Raw genomic sequence first — 19,553 nt, forward strand, 5'->3', positions numbered from 1 at the left:
GGTGGAAGCTTTGTAAGCTGGTTCTCTGACCAGGTATATTTTTCTTCTTTTTACCTTCATACTGAGTGTATAAAAAAATGTGTTTTATATGAATTTTATCTTTCTTTTGATAAAATGCAAAATAGTCACAATCATATCAGTGAATAATGGAGTTCAAAAGGTGAAAGTGTAGGTTCTTACCATCTGTCAAGAGAATCGAAGGGATATACTCTTATAACTTCCAGTTTCCTGTACATCGAACTAATTCACTGAATATTTTTTAATATATAAATATTCACAGCGATTCAAAGGAGATATTTGGGTGAAAAGGAGTTTTAGTGTCTAGTTCATGCACTTATCCTAATAACATTTGGAAATCCAATAAACAAGACTGACTGCATAAACAGTTTATTGCCAGTTTCTCTATTGGGTGACACAAATGCATATAAACGATGTTACTTACCTAATAGTAAAATGGTTATTTCATGGAAAAAAAGTAATATTGATAAAGTTTGGGTTGCTATTTTATGATTTCAAAGTTTGAACATTGTAATTGACAGATTAAGCTTGAGTTTATACTTGTCTCCAACATGGGGAAATAGGTTATTAACCAACATTGTAAAAGGTAGCTAAGGGAAGGAAGGGTTTGAATGTCTTGCTGATATTTCCGGTATTTACTAATGATAAAACTTAACATACTATGGTAAACAGAGTGTTGAGAACTACAATTTATTGCACATAGACCATTGCACCAATGAATGAGTGCATATTATTTTGAATTTTAAAATTGTATAAACCCCCTCCATTCCACCATAGACAAAAAGAATTAAATATAGACCATCAGCTGTGTTGCGGTTATCATAGGTTCTGGCGCACACCGCTTGGAGCACCACGGTAGTTACGGCGTACGCGCTACGTAAACTACAGCGGTGTGCGCCGGAACCTATGGTAACCATGGCAACCTTAGCACGCTGACAGTCTATATTTCATTCTTTTTGTCTATGATTCCACCAAATGGCCCTTTCCAGATTCTCACTTAAAAGCTGGGCACCCTTTATACGGTATGATAAAAATAACCATTTCAGGATGGTTACAATATATATTATTCTAATGAAAGACCTCCTTTCATCCAGTAAATTACCTTAACTTTTTTGCCGTCAAATTCTTCTGTATCTATCTGAAGAGCTTTTGTTTCTTAGCAAGTACTCAATCCAACTAAAAGTTTTAGTTTCCAAAAATTTGAAAGAAAATTCATCCCAATATAAATTGACCATTAATATAATATTTATATTTATATATATATATATTGATCCCAATATAAATTGACCATCAATATAAACCAGATTAATATAAATTGACCCAAAATAATGACCAAAAGATAATTCATTGGTTATAAACACAAAGTTTTAATCCAGTAAATGACCTTCTGTTCAAATAACTATTGGTGAGGATTTCATTCACAAAATGAGTAATTTGCACCTCAACAAGTGTACTATGAATTACATTTAATATATTGCAATGTTCATCAAAAGAACCATGACAAACAACCATCCTTGTTTTTGTTTGTATGAGACACTAGTGGTAAGCTTGAAGATAAACCGGTTGGAAAACTTGATTTTGTTTGTGTTAATAAAGGATGGTTGACACTTTCTTTTTGAATCAGTGACAGGATATGTTTAAATCAGGCTCCAAATTTACTTTCAAGACATATTTTTATTAGACTAGATTACAAGGCAGTAGAAAAAGTAATCCAAAAATAGATTTAGTTTTGTAGTTAAATATGATAATGTTTTTTTATTATGAAACATTCATTCAGAGGTAAACTCACCCTACTAAAAAATTCACCATTTTACTGTCTGAAAATTGAGTGGTGCTAAGAAATAGAATTTCAATTCAATTACAATATCTTAATAAATTTGTATGTAGAAAAAAAGGGTAGGCTTATGTGATATATATTTTTTAATAATGGGTTAATATGAGCCAAACTTGAAGTAAGGAATATCTGTATTCTGTAGTGTTTCTGCTATGTGACAAATTAAAAGAAATTCTCATCCCCAATTGTTGGACCCCCTAGTCAAATCTGAAAAACGGGTTCTCTCATGGCTAACTGCACACAAAATGTCTCAGGGCTCGATTTGGTTTCAGCTTGGAAATATTAGTCATTTTTGCTTATTGGTACTCACCTAATCCAAATCTGGAACTCCTGATTAAAAGATGTATAAAATACACCGTTAAAGCTAGCATGAAATAATAACCTCCAGTAGATATACAAGATTGCTTATAGTCTGTTGATTTGACACCAGAAAAATTAACTGTCGGAAATCTTAACGCTACTTCTCGTTGGAGGCAACAAATTGACCTGTCTAGAAGTAGGACAAACCTCTAGAGGCTAGAGTTTCTGATCAGGCAGTTGACAACATGTTGAATGAGCTACACGATTAAGATCACTATTGTGAATGTTATAAGTAAGAATATTTATAGTAAGATTGCTTTTGTTAGAAATTGAATATTTATGCCATATTTGGGACCCCTTCAAATGAGTTAGAGAACCGTAAAATGTATCATACATAAATATTCATAAACTTAAAAAATTTGAAACTCTCTTGCAAAATGTACTTTTTATCATAATTATTTATATTTATTAAATAATTTTAATATATACAGTACATATAAACCAATTATTATTATATTATTTTGTGTTTTGTTTGGTTTAATTTCCAAATTTTCATTTAATTTTTACTGATTGCTTTACCTACTTCTTACTTGTATTGCTACTTTTTTTAAGAACCTCGTATATACCACAGATTTGATGTAGTTTTAGAGATGGTGAATTGTAAGTCACTCATACCTGGTCACCAGGTTTGGTTCCAGAATCTCAAAATTTATAAATCAAGAACCTTTTTTCTGTAATATATTTTGGCATCGCTACATGATTGTGATGATTTTTTTCTTGTCACAGGAATAGCAGTGATTATTCTGCTGATCTGCGTTTGCTGCATCAGACGATGTTGTCGCAAGAGGAGGTCCAAGGATGGCAAGAAAGGCAAAGGCATCGTAGACCTCAAGTCAGTGCAACTATTGGGGTCTGCTTACAAGGAAAAGGTACGGGACCAATACCAGCTGCAGGAGATGTGATGCACTCGGAGTAGCCTAGAAGAGTTTAAACCTTTCAATCTGTAGAAAAGAGTTTCATATTTTCAATCCCTAGAAGAAAATGATTTTAGAGCAAATTTTTAGTGATTTACATATACAGGCTTGACCTGTAGCATGCTTTGAATTGGCTTTGTTGATTGACTCAACATTTTTAAATTCTAAAAACTTTAACTCAATAAGTGAATGCACATCTATAACATAGAATGATAATTTAACTTTTAATAGTTGTAGGACAATTCACTTGTAGAAAGTTGATCATCATTTTACTTTTATAATTCTTTTCCATTACCATATTTCATATCACAATTTTGCTTGCCAACGCCCATTACAGTTTTTAAAACCACAATATCGCTTATTGAATATCCATTAAATTTATTCAAATCACCACTTTGCTTGCTGTATATTCGTTACAGTTATTCATATCACAATATTTTTGCCGAATATTCATTAAACGTCATACCATTACCACAGTCGTGCTTGACTAATATTGTTTGGTTACATCTTGCCTTGAATTATTTTTCAGTATTAATGATTTGAAGTTTGCTTGAGTATCACATCAGGTTTTACTAGAATAGGTACCTAATCCTCAAAAGTAATTCTTTTAATATATATTCAAAAATTAAATTTTATATGTAATTTTTGTAAATCATTCATAAAATTGTACAGATTTGATGTCATACTACAGGGTTAGGCAAAAGTCTGGAACCCCCCTGTTAAGAACTACTTAACGTGTTGCAGTAGGAAAACCAACCTCGGCACATATTTACAACATAAGAAATTGCACTTTTTCATCAAAGTTACAACTTTTCCCCAGCCCCCAAAATGGGTTATCGCACCCCTAATCAAAATGGCAGTAATTTTTAAATATCACTTATTAACTTTTTAACAGGTTATAGCAGGAAAACTAAACTCAGCATACCTTTATAAGAAAGAGAACTCACCTTTTGGTCAGTATTAAAATATGAAATTTTTTAAGTTAACTGGAGGTGTCCAGACTTTATGTTGCTTGCTCATCTTACATAATTAAATTGGCTGTCATTTTGATTAGGGGTGTGATATTGACCTCTGGTTTGCGCCATTCAATTTATCTTGATAAACCCTTTAACATGAGGGGTCACAAGATAGGTGTTTACATTTGAAAATTTGGGGGTGCCCCCGAAATACCTTATTTTGGGGGCTGGGGCAAAGTTGTAACTTTGATGAAAAAGTGCAATTTCTTATGTTGTAAATATGTGCCGAGTTTGGTTTTCCTACTGCAACAAAAAGTTAACAGGGGGATTCCAGACTTTTGCCTAATCCTGTATACAATGTAATAAAATTTAATACAATTTATTCATAGTACAATGGTTGTGCACAATGTAAATACAATTCATGCAATATAAATAGCTACTGTTTGTTACACAAGCATTTACCGTATAAAAATGTAGCTTAACACTATCTCATACTTTTGAAACTACAGTACAGCATTCATTAGGTACCTAATATAAAATCAAAGAAAATGTGTACAGTAAATATGTAATTTCTTGTACCTCAGCCTTGAGAGTTCATATACAGTAAAATCCAGTCCTATTGCTAGCAATATAAATACTACATTTTAAATGGTAAATCTCTCATAGACAATCTCAATTAATAGAAGTTCTCACTTCTAAGCACTTTAATTTATTCATGGAATTATACATCTCGATTTGGGAAAATTTGAATACTAATTGGAAATAAGAATCAAAAGATTAGGGAATCACCAGATATGAGCATGTTAGTGTTGTTGCTTCATACATTGTTGTAATACCTTGTAGCCTTATCAGTTTCAATCGGCAGGTGCAGCCCGATATGGAAGAACTGACGGAGAACGCAGAGGACATAGCCGAGGAAGGGGATAGCAAACAGAGCGAAGTGAAGCTGGGAAAACTACAATACAAGGTGAGAGAAGAAAAAGTGATAAATCAGATAAAGTTGGCTCTGACAATGATAGATGCTGCGACTTCATATCAGTGGTTGGCTACAGGGGAAATAACTCCCGTCAACTGGTAGTATTACGATACTAGAACACTGGATAAAATATGTGATCGTATCTGGAATAATTTTTTAAATACAGAGATCAACATAATTATTCCTTTGAATATACAGTACCTTGAAGCTAAAAGTTTGTTTTGAATCGTTATTTTCTGTAAATGAAGAGAAATAAACATCACTGATTTCTTACAACATATTTTTAAATTTATGTTGAACTTTAAAATATGAGGATTTATTATTTTGCAAAAAATAATAGGAAAAATCCTGATCACATGAATTCATCTTCAACTTAAAAACAATTGAGCTTTATTACCTATTTATAAATGAATAGAAAAAACATACTCACCCCTTCAATGCTTTTTTACTTTCATAAAGTATTTAAGTACGGTAGTTATAATATTGTATGGCAACAAAATCTAAAAGTGACAACATAAAACTTATCCTAAAACATTAATATTGATATTTCTGGAGTGAGTAGCTATTAACTAGGAGTACGCTCCGAAGTCACGTATGAGAATGAACGAAGACCATATCATACATACAAACAATTTGCCAACAATAACCATATTCATATTAGCTGATTAAGCAGGATGGTTTATGGCAAAGCCAACCTTGGTCCAAGGTCATAAGGCAGGTTTGATCAAATCCACAAAGGGAACAGGTAAGTATTCCCAGTTTCTGCAATGTATAATCAAAGAATATTTCAATGTGTTACAAAACAGCAATTGTTCTAATATGCTGAGTAATAGTAATATAGGTTTCACAATCTATCACCAGGAGCTGTACCATTTTCAAACCTGCTGGAGCTGTAGCAAACCTGCAAACTAAGCGAATTTCCATTTACCTAGCTGGATTTTTACTAAAATATTCCCTTATAATTGTAAGATTTATTTCATAGTACCTGGGGACCGAGCTTTGCTCGGGGAAAATCATTAGTTTACTCTGAAAGCAGTCTTAGTATTGCAGATACATTAATCCATCTCAAACTCCACAATGCTCGCTCTTACTACTTCTTTCCCATAGCATTTTAGGATTTCAGATACATTATTGGAAATGCCACATAGTTCCCACACTCTGCACTGCTAGCCTTACTACTTCCTTTACCATTTCCTACGTCATGGGCCTGTTTCCTTCCCTTCTCATAGCATTTATGTATTACAGAATGATACATTAATCTAACTAATAACACAATGGTTCCCACACTCAGCGATGCTAAACTTTACTACTTTCTACACCACTTCCTACTACGTGGACCTGTTTTCATATTATTCCATAGCATTTTAGTATTTTAAAAACATTAATCTAATTGCCACAAACATTTCCCACATTCCGCACTGCTAGTATTTACTACTTCTTTCACCATTTCGTATGTCATGGACATGTTTCCATCCATTCTCATAGCCGATGGATATGAGTACCATTCTCATAGTGGATTTATGTATTGCAGATACATAAATCTAACTGTTACAGACGGTTTCCAGTTCCCACACTGCTCGCCATTACTACTTCCTTCAGCACTTAATACGTCGCGGACCTTTTTTCCTCCCATCCCATAGCATTTTAAGATTGCAGATACTTATTCTAATCGTCATAAATAGTTCCCACACTCCGGACTGCTCACCTTTACTACTTCCTATGTAGCGGACCTGTTTTACTCCCTTACCATAGTATTTTAGATTTGCAGATACCTTAATCTAATGGTCATAAACAGTCCCACACTCCGGACTACTCACCTTTACTACTTCCTTCACCACTTCCTACGTCACGGACCTTTTTTCCTTCCTTCTCATAGCATTTTTAGATTGCAGATACCTTATTCTAACCGTCATAAATAGTTCCCTCACTCCGGACTGCTCGCCTTTACTACTTCTTTCACCACTTCCTACGTCACAGAACTGTTCCCCTCCCTTCCCATGGCATTTTAGGATTGCAAATACCTTAATCTAAGGGGCATAAACAGATCCAAAACTCCAGACAGCTCGCCTTTTCTACTTCCTTCACCACTTCCTACGTCGCGGACCTGTTTCCTTCCCTTTCTATAGCATTTTGAGACTGCAGATAATTTAATCTAATCGTTATAATCAGTTCCCACACTCCGGATAGATTGCCTTGACTACTTCCTTCACCACTTCCTACGTCGCGGACCTGTTTTTCTCCCTTCCCATAGCATTTTAGGATTGCAGATACCTTAATCTAATCGTCATAAACATTTCCCACACTCCGGACTGATCACCCTTACTACTTCCTTCACCACTTCCTACCTCACAGACCTGTTCCCCTCCCTTCCCATAGCATTTTAGGATTGCAAATACCTTAATCTAATGGGCATAAACAGTACTAAATTTCCCATCAGGCCCACTAGGCCCAGGCCTAGGGCGCCAAATTTCAGGGGGCGCAAGACTTTAACCTCTTGAATGAATTCCACGTATGCCCCCGCGCGTCAGACCAGTAGTCCTGCTTCCAGCCCACTGACGCACGGCGTGTCCGAGTGTAGTTTGAATTTGCCGCGCTTAGTAAGCAAATCGTAGAAGAAGAAAAATTGCATTGTTTGGTACTGCCGCCGCGGACCGCTTTACTTCCCATTTTATAGCATTTTAAGACTGCAGATACTTTAATCTAATCGTCATAAACATTTCCCAAACTCCGGATAGCTCCCCTTGACTACTTCCCTCACCACTTCCTATGTCGCGGACCCTTTTTTCTCCCTTACCATATCATTTTAGGATTGCAGATAACTTAATCTAATCGTCATAAACAGATCCCACACTCCGGACAGCTCGCCTTTACTACTACCTTCACCAATTCCTACGTCGCGGACCTGTTTCCTTACCTTCCCATAGCATTTTAGGATTGCAGATACCTTAATCTAATTGTAATAACAGATCCCACACTCCGCACTGCTAGCCTTTACTACAATGTATCGAGTAATCTTCAGTATAATCTTTGCTCAATAGTAACAAGTGATGTTTTTCCTTTTGTACTGTATTTGTAATTTGCTAGTATACTGTAGGTATATGCCTTTATGAACACATGCTACAACTTACAAGTCTTTCGTTTACTTTTTTCTTGTTATTTAATTCAACTAACATGGTTACTTAACAACCCATAAGACTATTGTTAAAAAAATTTGACTTACAGTTTCATTTTTCTACGTAATTAGATTTTTGTTGGCAGTTCTAACTGCAGTAAACTCATTTTAGGTCAGAAATAAATTATTTACAACATTTCAAGAAAATCGTCAAAGCAATTTTTGAGATCTATCTGCAAGCAAGCAAGCATACATACATACACACAAGCAAACATTGCTCATATTAGAGTATAGGATTTAAATCACTTTATTATAATGAGTAATTAGCTTTGCTGATACAGAACATGAATCCAGATGTGTTTTTGTATTGAAATGTTCATAGCTTAGTATGAAATAAACAAAATTGCTAAATTTGATTCAAATACATCAATAAACAAGTAAACAACACTTTATTTATTCTTTGTAAGAATGAAATGGAAATTTTAATTTTTTTTTTTTATCTCCGTAACACAAAACCAATATCTCTGTAAACCTTTGAACAACATTTCTGTAAGTTAAACCGTTAGGCATAAAATAACGCTTCAATTTATTTTCTCTTGTAAGCTGTACAAAATGATCTGGTAAGAAATTGTGAAATTTTGTGTTTCAGGGTCAAAAATGGGAAAACCCAACTTTTACCCCATAAAACACCTTACCGTATAAACCCCCATTCCCATAGTCTGATCATGCTAGGTCACAAACTCGTTCAAATAAACATAGGTTTAGAGTTTGTACAAAATTTTCTTAAAATTGGATCATTTTTGCTTGAGTTATTGCACTAAGTGACATATATATATATATATATATATATATATATATATGCATTTGAACGGGTGTTGTTAGCCTCTGGGGACCTCAGAACGAAAAAGTAAATCGGTCCCAGGTCTAGGTCTTACCATGAGGCATACGGTAGTAGTTTATTCCCTATAGGGGAAATTCGCTAAAATTATAAATAATTATCATACTGCAACCCACTGGTAATTTTGTTATGTGAATGACTAAACAAAATGTTTAACAGGAGAGGGATACTTTTTAACTTAAATATTTTGGATTAATATTCTACATTATCATTAGATGACAATGCATGAATATGTAGGTTCTAAATATCAAGTATATTTTTTTACACTGCAACCTCACAACCAACCAGCCCATTGCAGAGTACTGCCAGATGGTTGACACTCTGGAGGATGAGATACTGAACATCGATGGTGGCGTCACTGTTTGCGAGAATTTCATTGCAAGGTGGAATGGGAACACGGGTGATGTTTTCACCGTTTGTTGCCCCCTGGGAATGGAGAGGCAGTTCCTGGCATCTCTCTGGCATTGAAAGCCTTAGCCTACCGTATGGGGGACTGGCGAGTCTCTGAAGACTACTCTGCAAGCAACCATCAGTCTATCGTCTTCCAGAAACACACTGAGCCACCTCAGTGCACCTGTCCTGAATTTGTCCGGCCACTTTTCAGGGTTACATAACAAATTAAACTGTTGGGGACATTGGAATTTCCTAATTTTGTGCCACTTGGACAATGCGTCCCCCTTTCTTCAACATTTGACCACTCGATGCTAATGATTTCCACCCATGCTGCCAGCCGAACCCAGTTTACTGCTGGACAACTAAGATTACGTAACTCAGGAGAATATGGATTTGACTCCAACGAGCAGCGCAGCATTCCAGAAACTGGCCTGAAGCTAATGCTAGATTGGCAGAGCACCAGGCCACGCTCCATCACAACCTACGGCAATGGAACGCCACCTCAATTGCCGTAACTGCTGTCATCGACATGTTGTTCTAAAGTACCCAGCGTGACCAGCATTGGAATTCCCTATATAGCCTATGGGAAATTCACTAATGCCACACCTATCAAATAGCATAGGAACCAAACAAAAAAATCATAACTTCTTGATCAGCATTGTACGTGTTATTAAATTTACGGAAAGTAAATAAAAGAAACTTCTTATAACACTTAAAACATATATTTACGCTTATACTGTTACTCACAAGACGGTAAATATACAAAAAAGATGGTAAGTGGTGATCAATTTCTAATCAGACCCAATTCTTTTATTTACTTTCCGTAAAAAAATCATACAATTGTTTTGAATAATTTATAGGCCCCAAAACTTAATAATCATTATGATAATAATATTAATAATAAATAATATAACAGGGAATAATTATAATAATCTATAAACTTACAGGGAACAATATGGGTTTACCTGTAACATCCCTTTTCCAGCAGTCCTACTTTATTGATTTTTACAATTGATGTGACATTTCATAGCTTGGTAGGTACTTTCGTATTATACAGAGGCCACTAATTTTACAGCGCACTGCGGTGGTTAGGTTAGGTTGGGTTATCATACATTTGTTTTTTTTTGTAGGACTTTTCACGTTTTGTTATGAATTAAGTGATGGCAGATTAGTCGTAAAAAAATTATGATATAACCCAACCTAAGATAACCACCGCAGCGCACCGTATTTGGGTGGACTCCCTGTTATCTGAACTCCTAGGGACCGAGGCAAGTCCGGATAACGGGTTTTCCGGTTAAGCTGACGTCCCCAAAAACTCATTAAAACGGACCGTTTACGGTGATATTCAACTTAAATTTAGGACAGCATTGTATTTAGACATGTGATAACTGTTCTCAAATCTTTCCCACGAGAACAGTCGTTTCAGTACCGGCTACTTCCTGCCGATCTAGTCCAGTTAAACCAATGTCCTGATAAAAATTGTCCGGTTAAAGAGATGTCATTTCTGTCGAGTGTAGTCCGGTTAAAAGGTGTCTGGAAAAGAGGGAGTCAACTGTACTGTTACACACACTTAATATTACACTTAATATTAATTGGGCTATTTGAGGAATCTGAGTAATAGGCCTACAGTCGGGAAATCTGAGAAATATAGTTGGGAAATCTGTGATTATAATTAATGTGAAAAATTAAAATTGAGTCCCCTCCCAAAGTTTTTTTTTGTACCACACCCCTGGCTAACTCTCACTGTCAATACCGGTAACGAATTGCCAGCAACTGCGATCACCCAAAACACAGCACTGATTCGCAAGCGAGTTTGGCAAAACCGCTGCTAATATCAACCATGTTCAAAGTTACCAGCGAGCGTTTAATCGTAAGCGTGAAGCTAAAGCAAAATGCTAGGAAAGTGATCACACAGGGTTTGGGGTTCGTCAGCACTTGGACGACAAGTTCAGGTGTTTCATTTGTTCAACTAAACGGTTCAGATGAGGGTAGGCTACTATCAATAAGTTTAATCTTTTTATCACTATGGTAGGCTTAGGCCTAACAGGTTCACCACTACAGTAATGGTAGCCTATTATTTATCCCATTACATAAAATTATGCCAACCACAACTACTTACTATGATATTGCTGTGTACAGGTATTGCCAATCTATGTTATTCCCTAATTGCTAATAGAAGTTGGGAATTTCTTTCACGTAAACTGATGCCTAGAAGTGTGTGACCTGTCACAAGCTGGGCAAGGTAATATTTAATTATGGAATATATTAAATGGTTGCTTAGTAGGCCTAAGGCATATTATGTTAAAGAAACACAATTAGGCTAAATACAACTTATCGAGGACCTACCATTTAGGCTACAAAAACAAAATAGCCTAGACCTATGCAAGTTATCTTACCAATTGGCTATTAACAGATATTTCTTTTGCTAAACTTCATCCGGCATAAGTACACCATTGATCCAATGCAAACCCTTATTAAAAATTAACAATAGGTACTACTTAGAATCGCTTATTTAGACCCAGCAGGAATAATCAGCAAACGACTCATTTTCTCTTTTCCCCATCCATCAGTAAGTTTACAGTATAATAATATCAGGATCAAGTTTAATATGAAACATGTAGGCTATGTAGCCTATATATTCATGGTGATACAAGCCAGTTTAAAACCAAGAAATAGGTAATGTGGAAATCTGTGGTAAATTTTTTTGAAACTCTCGTCACATGAATTTTTATCAACTTAGGTGAATTACGGACGCTTAAAGCCTGCGCCTACTGTAAGGTTCCATAAAGGGATCCCTATACCTAACCTATGCTATTTTCCCAACTTAACTTATAGCTTTTTAATCAGTTAGTATAGTGCCTGCATTGTTTAAATCCAAATTAAGCTCCAACTATCGATGCTAAAGCCAAATTAAATTGGATTCAAAGAGAAGGGTACAGTTCCACAGAGAATCTGCAATACTTATCATTGGATTAAATATCAATACACCCTAAATCGATTAAGTTATAATTCGATTCAATATTAATATTGCATCAAATTTAATTTTCCTACAGTCACCTGACAAAGTTGCCTTCCTTGCTCTGATTATAGCACAGAAAGCTGCTTAGGATTACTACATCTAACTTGCCACACTTTTTTTTGTTGCCACACACCAGTAGCCTATTCCAACCAAACAACACAAAACAGCGTGTACGCTTGAAAATAAGTGGGCAACACTTACAAATATTGCGATTACGATCAGCTAGTGCAGCGTGCATATTTTTCCCATTTCGTTCAATTTTTGGATTTGATTTAACATAACATAAAACGCAGAGGATACGTCCAGTAACCGGACGTGGATTAGGCATCCGGCAGTTACTGTCCTAACCTAGCCAACCAAACTTGCTGAGAATGTAAAAATCTAATGAAGGTAAAATTCTGTTCATAAAATAAAATTATAAATGCTAAAAATTCTAACTAAAGATGAACAGTTAAGAAGAAAATTGCATTCTAAGCAAAATCTTTGACAAAAAGTTAAAGTTACCAATGGGATTCGAGCCAGGGACCTCTTGCATATCAGCCGAGCACTCTATCCACTACACCACGAACACCGATGGCAGTACATCGTATCGTTGTGGAAATGGCGTTCCCGGCCCCCACAACCCGGTGTCGTCACTGCCGGACGCCTAATCTATGTCCGGTTACCGGATGCGTATCCTCTGTGAACCTAAAAACGTGTGGCACAGTGATTGAAAGACTAATCATTTATGCTTTATAGCCTAGTTACTGTAGGAAATATATAATGTGTAATGTGTATGCAAACTGCCTTTCATGCACTCGAAATACTTTCCATACTCGCCTATAGCTAGTGCCAAAACATTTCCCAAATAACTATTTCCCATAGGCCTATGATTTAAATAACCCCCACCGCAGAAAACCTGCAGATTAAGTGAATTTCCATTTGCCTGATTGGATTTACTCTTAAATAGCTCCTTAAAATATCACAATTAAGTTACAGTATTCCCTATTTAAATAACATTGGTTTAGTGAGTCTACTTAGGTTTGCTGCAATCAGGAGGGTACGGTAAAACTAAAAAAGTGTTTTGTATGTTTATTCTCCATGAGTAGGCCTAATAAATATTTTTTATTTATGTAGTTTTTTAAATTTTCTCTGTAACCTTTATGCTTATAATAACGCTTTAGTATAAACTTAGGCCTACTAAATTGTTTGTAAATAAAATTGTATGTTTCAGAGTCAATAAAGGAAAAACCCCAATTTCACCCAATAAAACCCCCATAACCCCTGTACGGTACCCATAGTTTGATCATGCTGGTTCGTGAACTCGTTCGAATAGATGCATACCATAGCCTATTTCATCAAAGTGGATCATTTTTGCCTTGAGTTATCGTGTTAACGGACACACATAAAAATTAATTTGAACGAATGGTGTTTTTGGCCTCTAGGGACCTCAGAATGACAAAGCAAATCGGTCCGGGTGCATGTCTCAGGTCTTACCATGAGTACTACAGCATTTTGATAATTCCGTATAATGGGAAATTTGCTTCAAAAATAGGCTTAAAATAACAAAAACATTTAACTTAAAATAGCCTAATAAAGTTGTTTCTTTTTGATCATTTTTGTAAATTTTTATGTCTAAAAAAGAAAGAAATTACTACATTTCGGAACCCTAAGTTGATTTATAAGGTCTAGTCTCATAACTAATCATATCAACAAGTTTTGGTTATTGTTTCTGTATGTTTAAGTTAACTTTCATAAAATATAGCCTATTTTGTTTTTGATTCAATAACTTACTTAGTGAAGTTAGGCCTAGTTTCATTTACAAAACATCAATAAAAACTCTAATTCACTTAACTCAGATAGATGTTTACATTAATTTAACAGCAATACAAACTTACACAGCAATACAGTTTATAACTCGTTTCAATGTTTAAATTGGGAACATTTTTGGCTGCACTTTAGCATCTGTCCTACACTCATTCGAATGCAAATTATCAATAGGCCTATATTGATTATTTTATTCGGTTAATTAAGTAGGTTAGGCTAACCAAACTTGATATATCAAATGAAGTACGGTACCGGTACATAAGAAATAATTGATATATTCATTTGAATTAGTGTAGGACAGATATTTTAACTTACTTAAGTGCAGGGCTGTACTTTACTTGACGTCCTACACTCATTCGATTGTTTTTTCGATTCGATATTTTCATTCGATTGTTTCATTCGATATATCGTTTGGTTAGTTAGGTTAGGTTAACCTTACCTAACTAACCAAACGATATATCGAATGAAGCAATCGATTAATCGATATATAGATCGATATTTTCATTCGAATGAGTGTAGGACGTCAAGTAAAGTGCAGCCAAGTGCAGCAACAATTTTTAGTAGGTACTTAGAGATATAAGTTTTTAAACCGAATAATAATCGCTACAAAAGTTATCAATATTACAACCGAATAAGATAAGTTATAAATCACATTTACAGGTCCTCTGCGGAACTGTAAGTTAACTCACCCTAACCAAAGAGAGTTTTAAACTAACTTTTGCATTTCAACCGATTAAAATATAAATTGCATTCGTAGGTCCTTTGCGGAACTTAAGTTAACTTACCCTACCGTACCCAAAGAGAGTTTTAAACTAACTTATCCATTTCAACCGATTACGATATAAATTGCATTCACAGGTCCTCTGCGGAACTTAAAGTTAACTTACCCTACCCAAAGAGAGTTTTAACTTAAACTAACTTATGCATTTCAACCGATTAAGATATCAATTGCATTTGTAAGTCCTTTAAGGAACTGTAAGTTAACTTACTCTACCCAAAGAGAGTTTTAAACTAATTCATGTATTTCAACCAATTAAGATATAAATTGCATTCGCAGGTCCTCTGCGGAACTGTAAGTTAACTAAAGAAATAAACCCTACCCAAAGAGAATTTTACTACCTATGCTTATTAGTCTTAGGGAGGCTGAGTAGGCCTAGGTCTAGATGGACTTAAAAGTAAAACAAACCCCTAAACCTTCATCAATCACTCAGAGAGCTCTTACCTACCTACCGGATAACAGCAGACAACCAAGATCTGACAAAAAGAAAAATGTTTGAAAAGGCAATAACTTACTAATAGACCTAGTGTGCTGTAATGTTAATATTGAAAATTAACATAATGAATAGCTCCAACTCAGTTAAAATTTTTAGCGAGGTTAAGATAACAGTAACAGTACCTACACTAAGCAACCCAACGTCTGTGGTCACTGGTCTTACAACAATAACATAACCTACAAAACGACCATACCATGGCTACTGACGACACTGACTGACACTGTACTCGTACTGTAACGACTTCAACTTGTAAAAACTTAAAAAAATTAACTATTATTTTCATCGATTTCATTTCAATAAACTTATGTGGATATCTTTTAAATTCCCCATTTCTTTTAGTAGACCAATTGTTATTTTTTTAGAAACCGTGGAATGAAAGATTTCTTAAGCAGACCTGTATACTCCATGGACAGAAGAAACAAGAGACTTTGGTCGTTCTCTGTGTCTCAAATATACGACAAAATTGTTGCTTGTAAAATGTAAACAAAAAATAGAAGAAGAAGGTAGCTCTTAATGTTATTCTTATGGGGGAAAATTAAAATGGTTTTTTTAAGATTTTATAATTATTACAGAATAAATATTCTTCAACAACTGATATTCTCAAGATATTATGCTATAAAATCTTTGTGCAACACTTCAAGTTGGATATACATAGTATTTCTAAGGCTATTGCGTCCCAAAGAGATGCATTTTGTCATGTATGAGAATTCACTTCGTTCATTCAATTAAATACTATCAAAATCTGAATAGTTTGAATCTGGACCCAGCTGTCCTTAGTCAATAAAAAACTATCTCAATAATTCTACACTACACTCATTGGTCACTGATTTTTGCCTCACTGATTTTATCATCATAAAAACCTATCATCTTTCTAGTTGTCATCTGCATCTTTTGTTATTCAAACCAAAGACAAGCCATAATTCAATACACGTTTGTTTGCAGCTGGAATATGACTTCAACTCCAACAGTTTGGCCGTGACGGTGATCCAAGCAGAGGAGTTGCCTGCCCTGGACATGGGAGGAACGTCTGACCCGTACGTCAAGGTGTACCTGCTGCCCGACAAGAAGAAGAAGTTTGAGACCAAAGTCCACCGAAAGACTCTAAATCCTGTTTTCAATGAAACGTTTACATTCAAGGTGGTTTTTTATTTATTGTTTGCAATAGAACAATTCATTTTTAAATAGTTGAATACCTATACAACATGGTATTATAATATTTTAGGTATGATTTTCATAGTGTTCCTGTATAGTAAGCCTTTACACAACGACCTGAATAAATTTCACACTTTGGTGGCCTTTGCCGCTTGGTTGGCTCTTAGTACTGGCCAATATAGACATTTTTCAATGCTAGTAAAATACATGTTTTTTTTTTTCTGAAAAATATTGTTTATTTTGATGTCTGCTTGGTGGCAATGAATAGACAGTACATTTTAAATTCAAAAAGTTCTGAGTAGTGGGATGAAAAAGAAGCCATCACAAACTAGTTATCACTAACTTTCAGTTCAGTAGCCAACACAGAGACAGCTTATTTTGATGCTATTCTGCGCTTTACATCATTGACAAGCCAGTGCCAACTGGCCAAAACAGTCCTGAGAGTTAACATATGTTTGAATAGCATGCATTTGAGGGCCAATTTAGTAATGTTCCGTTTGATAAAACATTTACAAAAAAGTCTTCAGGAACTGTGGATTTTACAGATTAAAAACGTTAAGTATTTCAGGGTGTGCCGTATGCTGATGCGATGAACAAGACGTTGGTGTTTGCCATTTTTGACTTTGACCGGTTCTCCAAGCACGACCAGATTGGAGAGGTGAAGGTACCGTTGTGTCAGGTGGACTTGGCGCAGACCATCGAGGAATGGAAGGAACTGCAGAGTGTGGAGGGAGAAGGCGGACAGGTAACACGCTCGGCTATAGTCCATCACACGACACTTGGCTTATTCTTGGTTGATGGGGGATAAGACAATCTCAATCATCCACTATATGTGATCAAATGTATATATACGGTTTGAGATGTAATAATGTGATTTATATCTTAAGTAAAAGAAACAGAGAGCTTGTAGTAATATCAGTATGGTGAAATAATACACACATTGAAACACATTTGGGATAGTAATGTAAATACCAATATTATGTTTTGGGGATTTTTCTTTACATTGAATACGTTTTCTGAACTTGTTAGGCAGAGTTGCAGACAATTTGCTAAGCTCACGTGTATTACAAAAATGGTAGTATACCTTTTATGATTATTTTTTGGTACCGTAACGATTTTACTATACCTTGGAATTACAGCTCTTTTAGACCATGCTCAATCTGTCACTGTTAAAGTCTGAATTATACAGGGTGTTTTTTTAAAAACTTGCATCTTTATTTATATAAAAACCGCAATAGATAGAAATATGCAGTTTTCGGTAATCATCTACTGACGTAGGGGGCCCAATTATTTTGAATTCAACATTACATTCACATTCCCACCTTTCCCCCCCTGCCCCCAACTTAATTTTTTTAAATAGCAAGGTACCCCTGGTGACATATCAAATGAAAGAGCATGAAAAAAGAAAATTTTTGGTGAAAAAAATGTAAAATCGGCTCATGAATTAGTGAGATAATCCCCCCCTTTTCCACTACCCATAACTTGTTTTTTAATAGCAAGGTACCCGCCCTTGTGGCATATCAAATGAAAAATAAATTTCACCAAACATTTCCTTTTTTCATGCTCTTTCATTTGATATGTCACAAGGGGTACCTTACTTAAAAAAAAATTAAGTTGCAGGGGGGGGAGGGGGGAATATCTTGCAAATTTATGAACCTATTTTAAATAAAAAATAGTTATTAAGTTATTATTTGGAAATAAAAACTTTGAAATTCCGGTATTAAGTCTTGATACTGTTAAAGTCAAGGTTCTCTGCAAACTCTCAGAATCTTACCTCACACAATAACTTCACTTTCAGAAAGTTTCTCAAATTATATCGACTGAAATTTAATTACTTTCCATAATGTTTTTATCCCCGCACATTATTATATCACAGTACCAAAATAAATGGGTTTTAAACCTTTTGTATAGTATAACTTTTAAGACTGAATGAGCAAAGTGTCGTGGGTTTGCATCCCTGTTGAATTTTTAAGTAATTAAACTTAATTTATTTTACAAGTATGAAATATATCTTTCTACTATGATGTCATATGAATCATCTCATATTACTTTGAATTTGAGTTTATTCCCTGGATAAAGACCACAATGTTAAATTATTTACAAAGATATATTTCATAGATTGAGTTGACATGTTGAAAGCTGGATGCATTAAAAGATTGACACAATAACATAAGCCATCAGTATTAACCCCTGAGCTAGGTCCAACTGTTGTTTTTATTCAAGCTTTCGATTCAATAAAACATTTTCAATATTTATTTACTAAATAAATTTCTACCACTAACTTTTTATTTAAATACCGTAACTATTTTGATGACACCACATTTTAAAATCATGCCTCAACTTGGATCAAACTTAAACAAATCATTCAACAAATAAACAATAAAATAAAAGCATAAAATTAATTGATAGTACGGTACCAAAAACAAAATTTGGAAATACATTTTTGCTTTAACCTATTTAAATGTTTAGTCTCAATGATGTCTTTCTATAAAAAATATTTATGAAATTTTCTATGTTAGATAAACAGTATAATACAGAAACCTAAATTACAAAATGCAATGAATTTTAAAAATAAAGATTTAATTATTAAAATAACTAATAAAAACATTGTGCTTAGCTTGCCACCCCGCGCGAGCTTGGACCAGTCGCTCACAATGCATGTTTCCCATCAGCGTAGTTTGACAAATCCATAACAGGATGAGCCACAACAAGAAAACACTTACAGTACATACAGAGAAAAATAGTTACTAGAAGACCACATGAAAACCTTCCAAGAAATTGTCATTGAAACAGTTAACTCCAATTGTTTTCTACGTAAATTAGACACATATATTTTCTTTG

The 19,553-nt window shown here is 34.8% G+C and overlaps 1 protein-coding gene across 4 annotated transcripts in view; it reads left to right on the plus strand.

Moving 5' to 3' along the window:
- LOC128984101 (synaptotagmin 1-like) overlaps positions 1–19,553 on the plus strand; it is an 86,671-nt gene that overhangs the window by 54,212 nt on the left and 12,906 nt on the right. For 2 of the 4 annotated variants that reach the window (XM_054403383.1, XM_054403385.1), the window contains exons 4-7: positions 2,939–3,081; positions 4,948–5,049; positions 16,503–16,697; positions 17,281–17,457. In XM_054403383.1, coding sequence (XP_054259358.1) covers positions 2,939–3,081; positions 4,948–5,049; positions 16,503–16,697; positions 17,281–17,457 — 617 coding nt within the window. The remainder of the gene's footprint in view (positions 1–2,938; positions 3,082–4,947; positions 5,050–16,502; positions 16,698–17,280; positions 17,458–19,553) is intronic. The other 2 variants (XM_054403384.1, XM_054403386.1) reach the window with 1 other exon arrangement.

Source organism: Macrosteles quadrilineatus, unplaced genomic scaffold, assembly GCF_028750875.1.
Source record: "Macrosteles quadrilineatus isolate MER2022 unplaced genomic scaffold, UCM_ALF_1.0 Scaffold_2__2_contigs__length_208266976, whole genome shotgun sequence".
NCBI lineage: Eukaryota > Metazoa > Arthropoda > Insecta > Hemiptera > Cicadellidae > Macrosteles > Macrosteles quadrilineatus.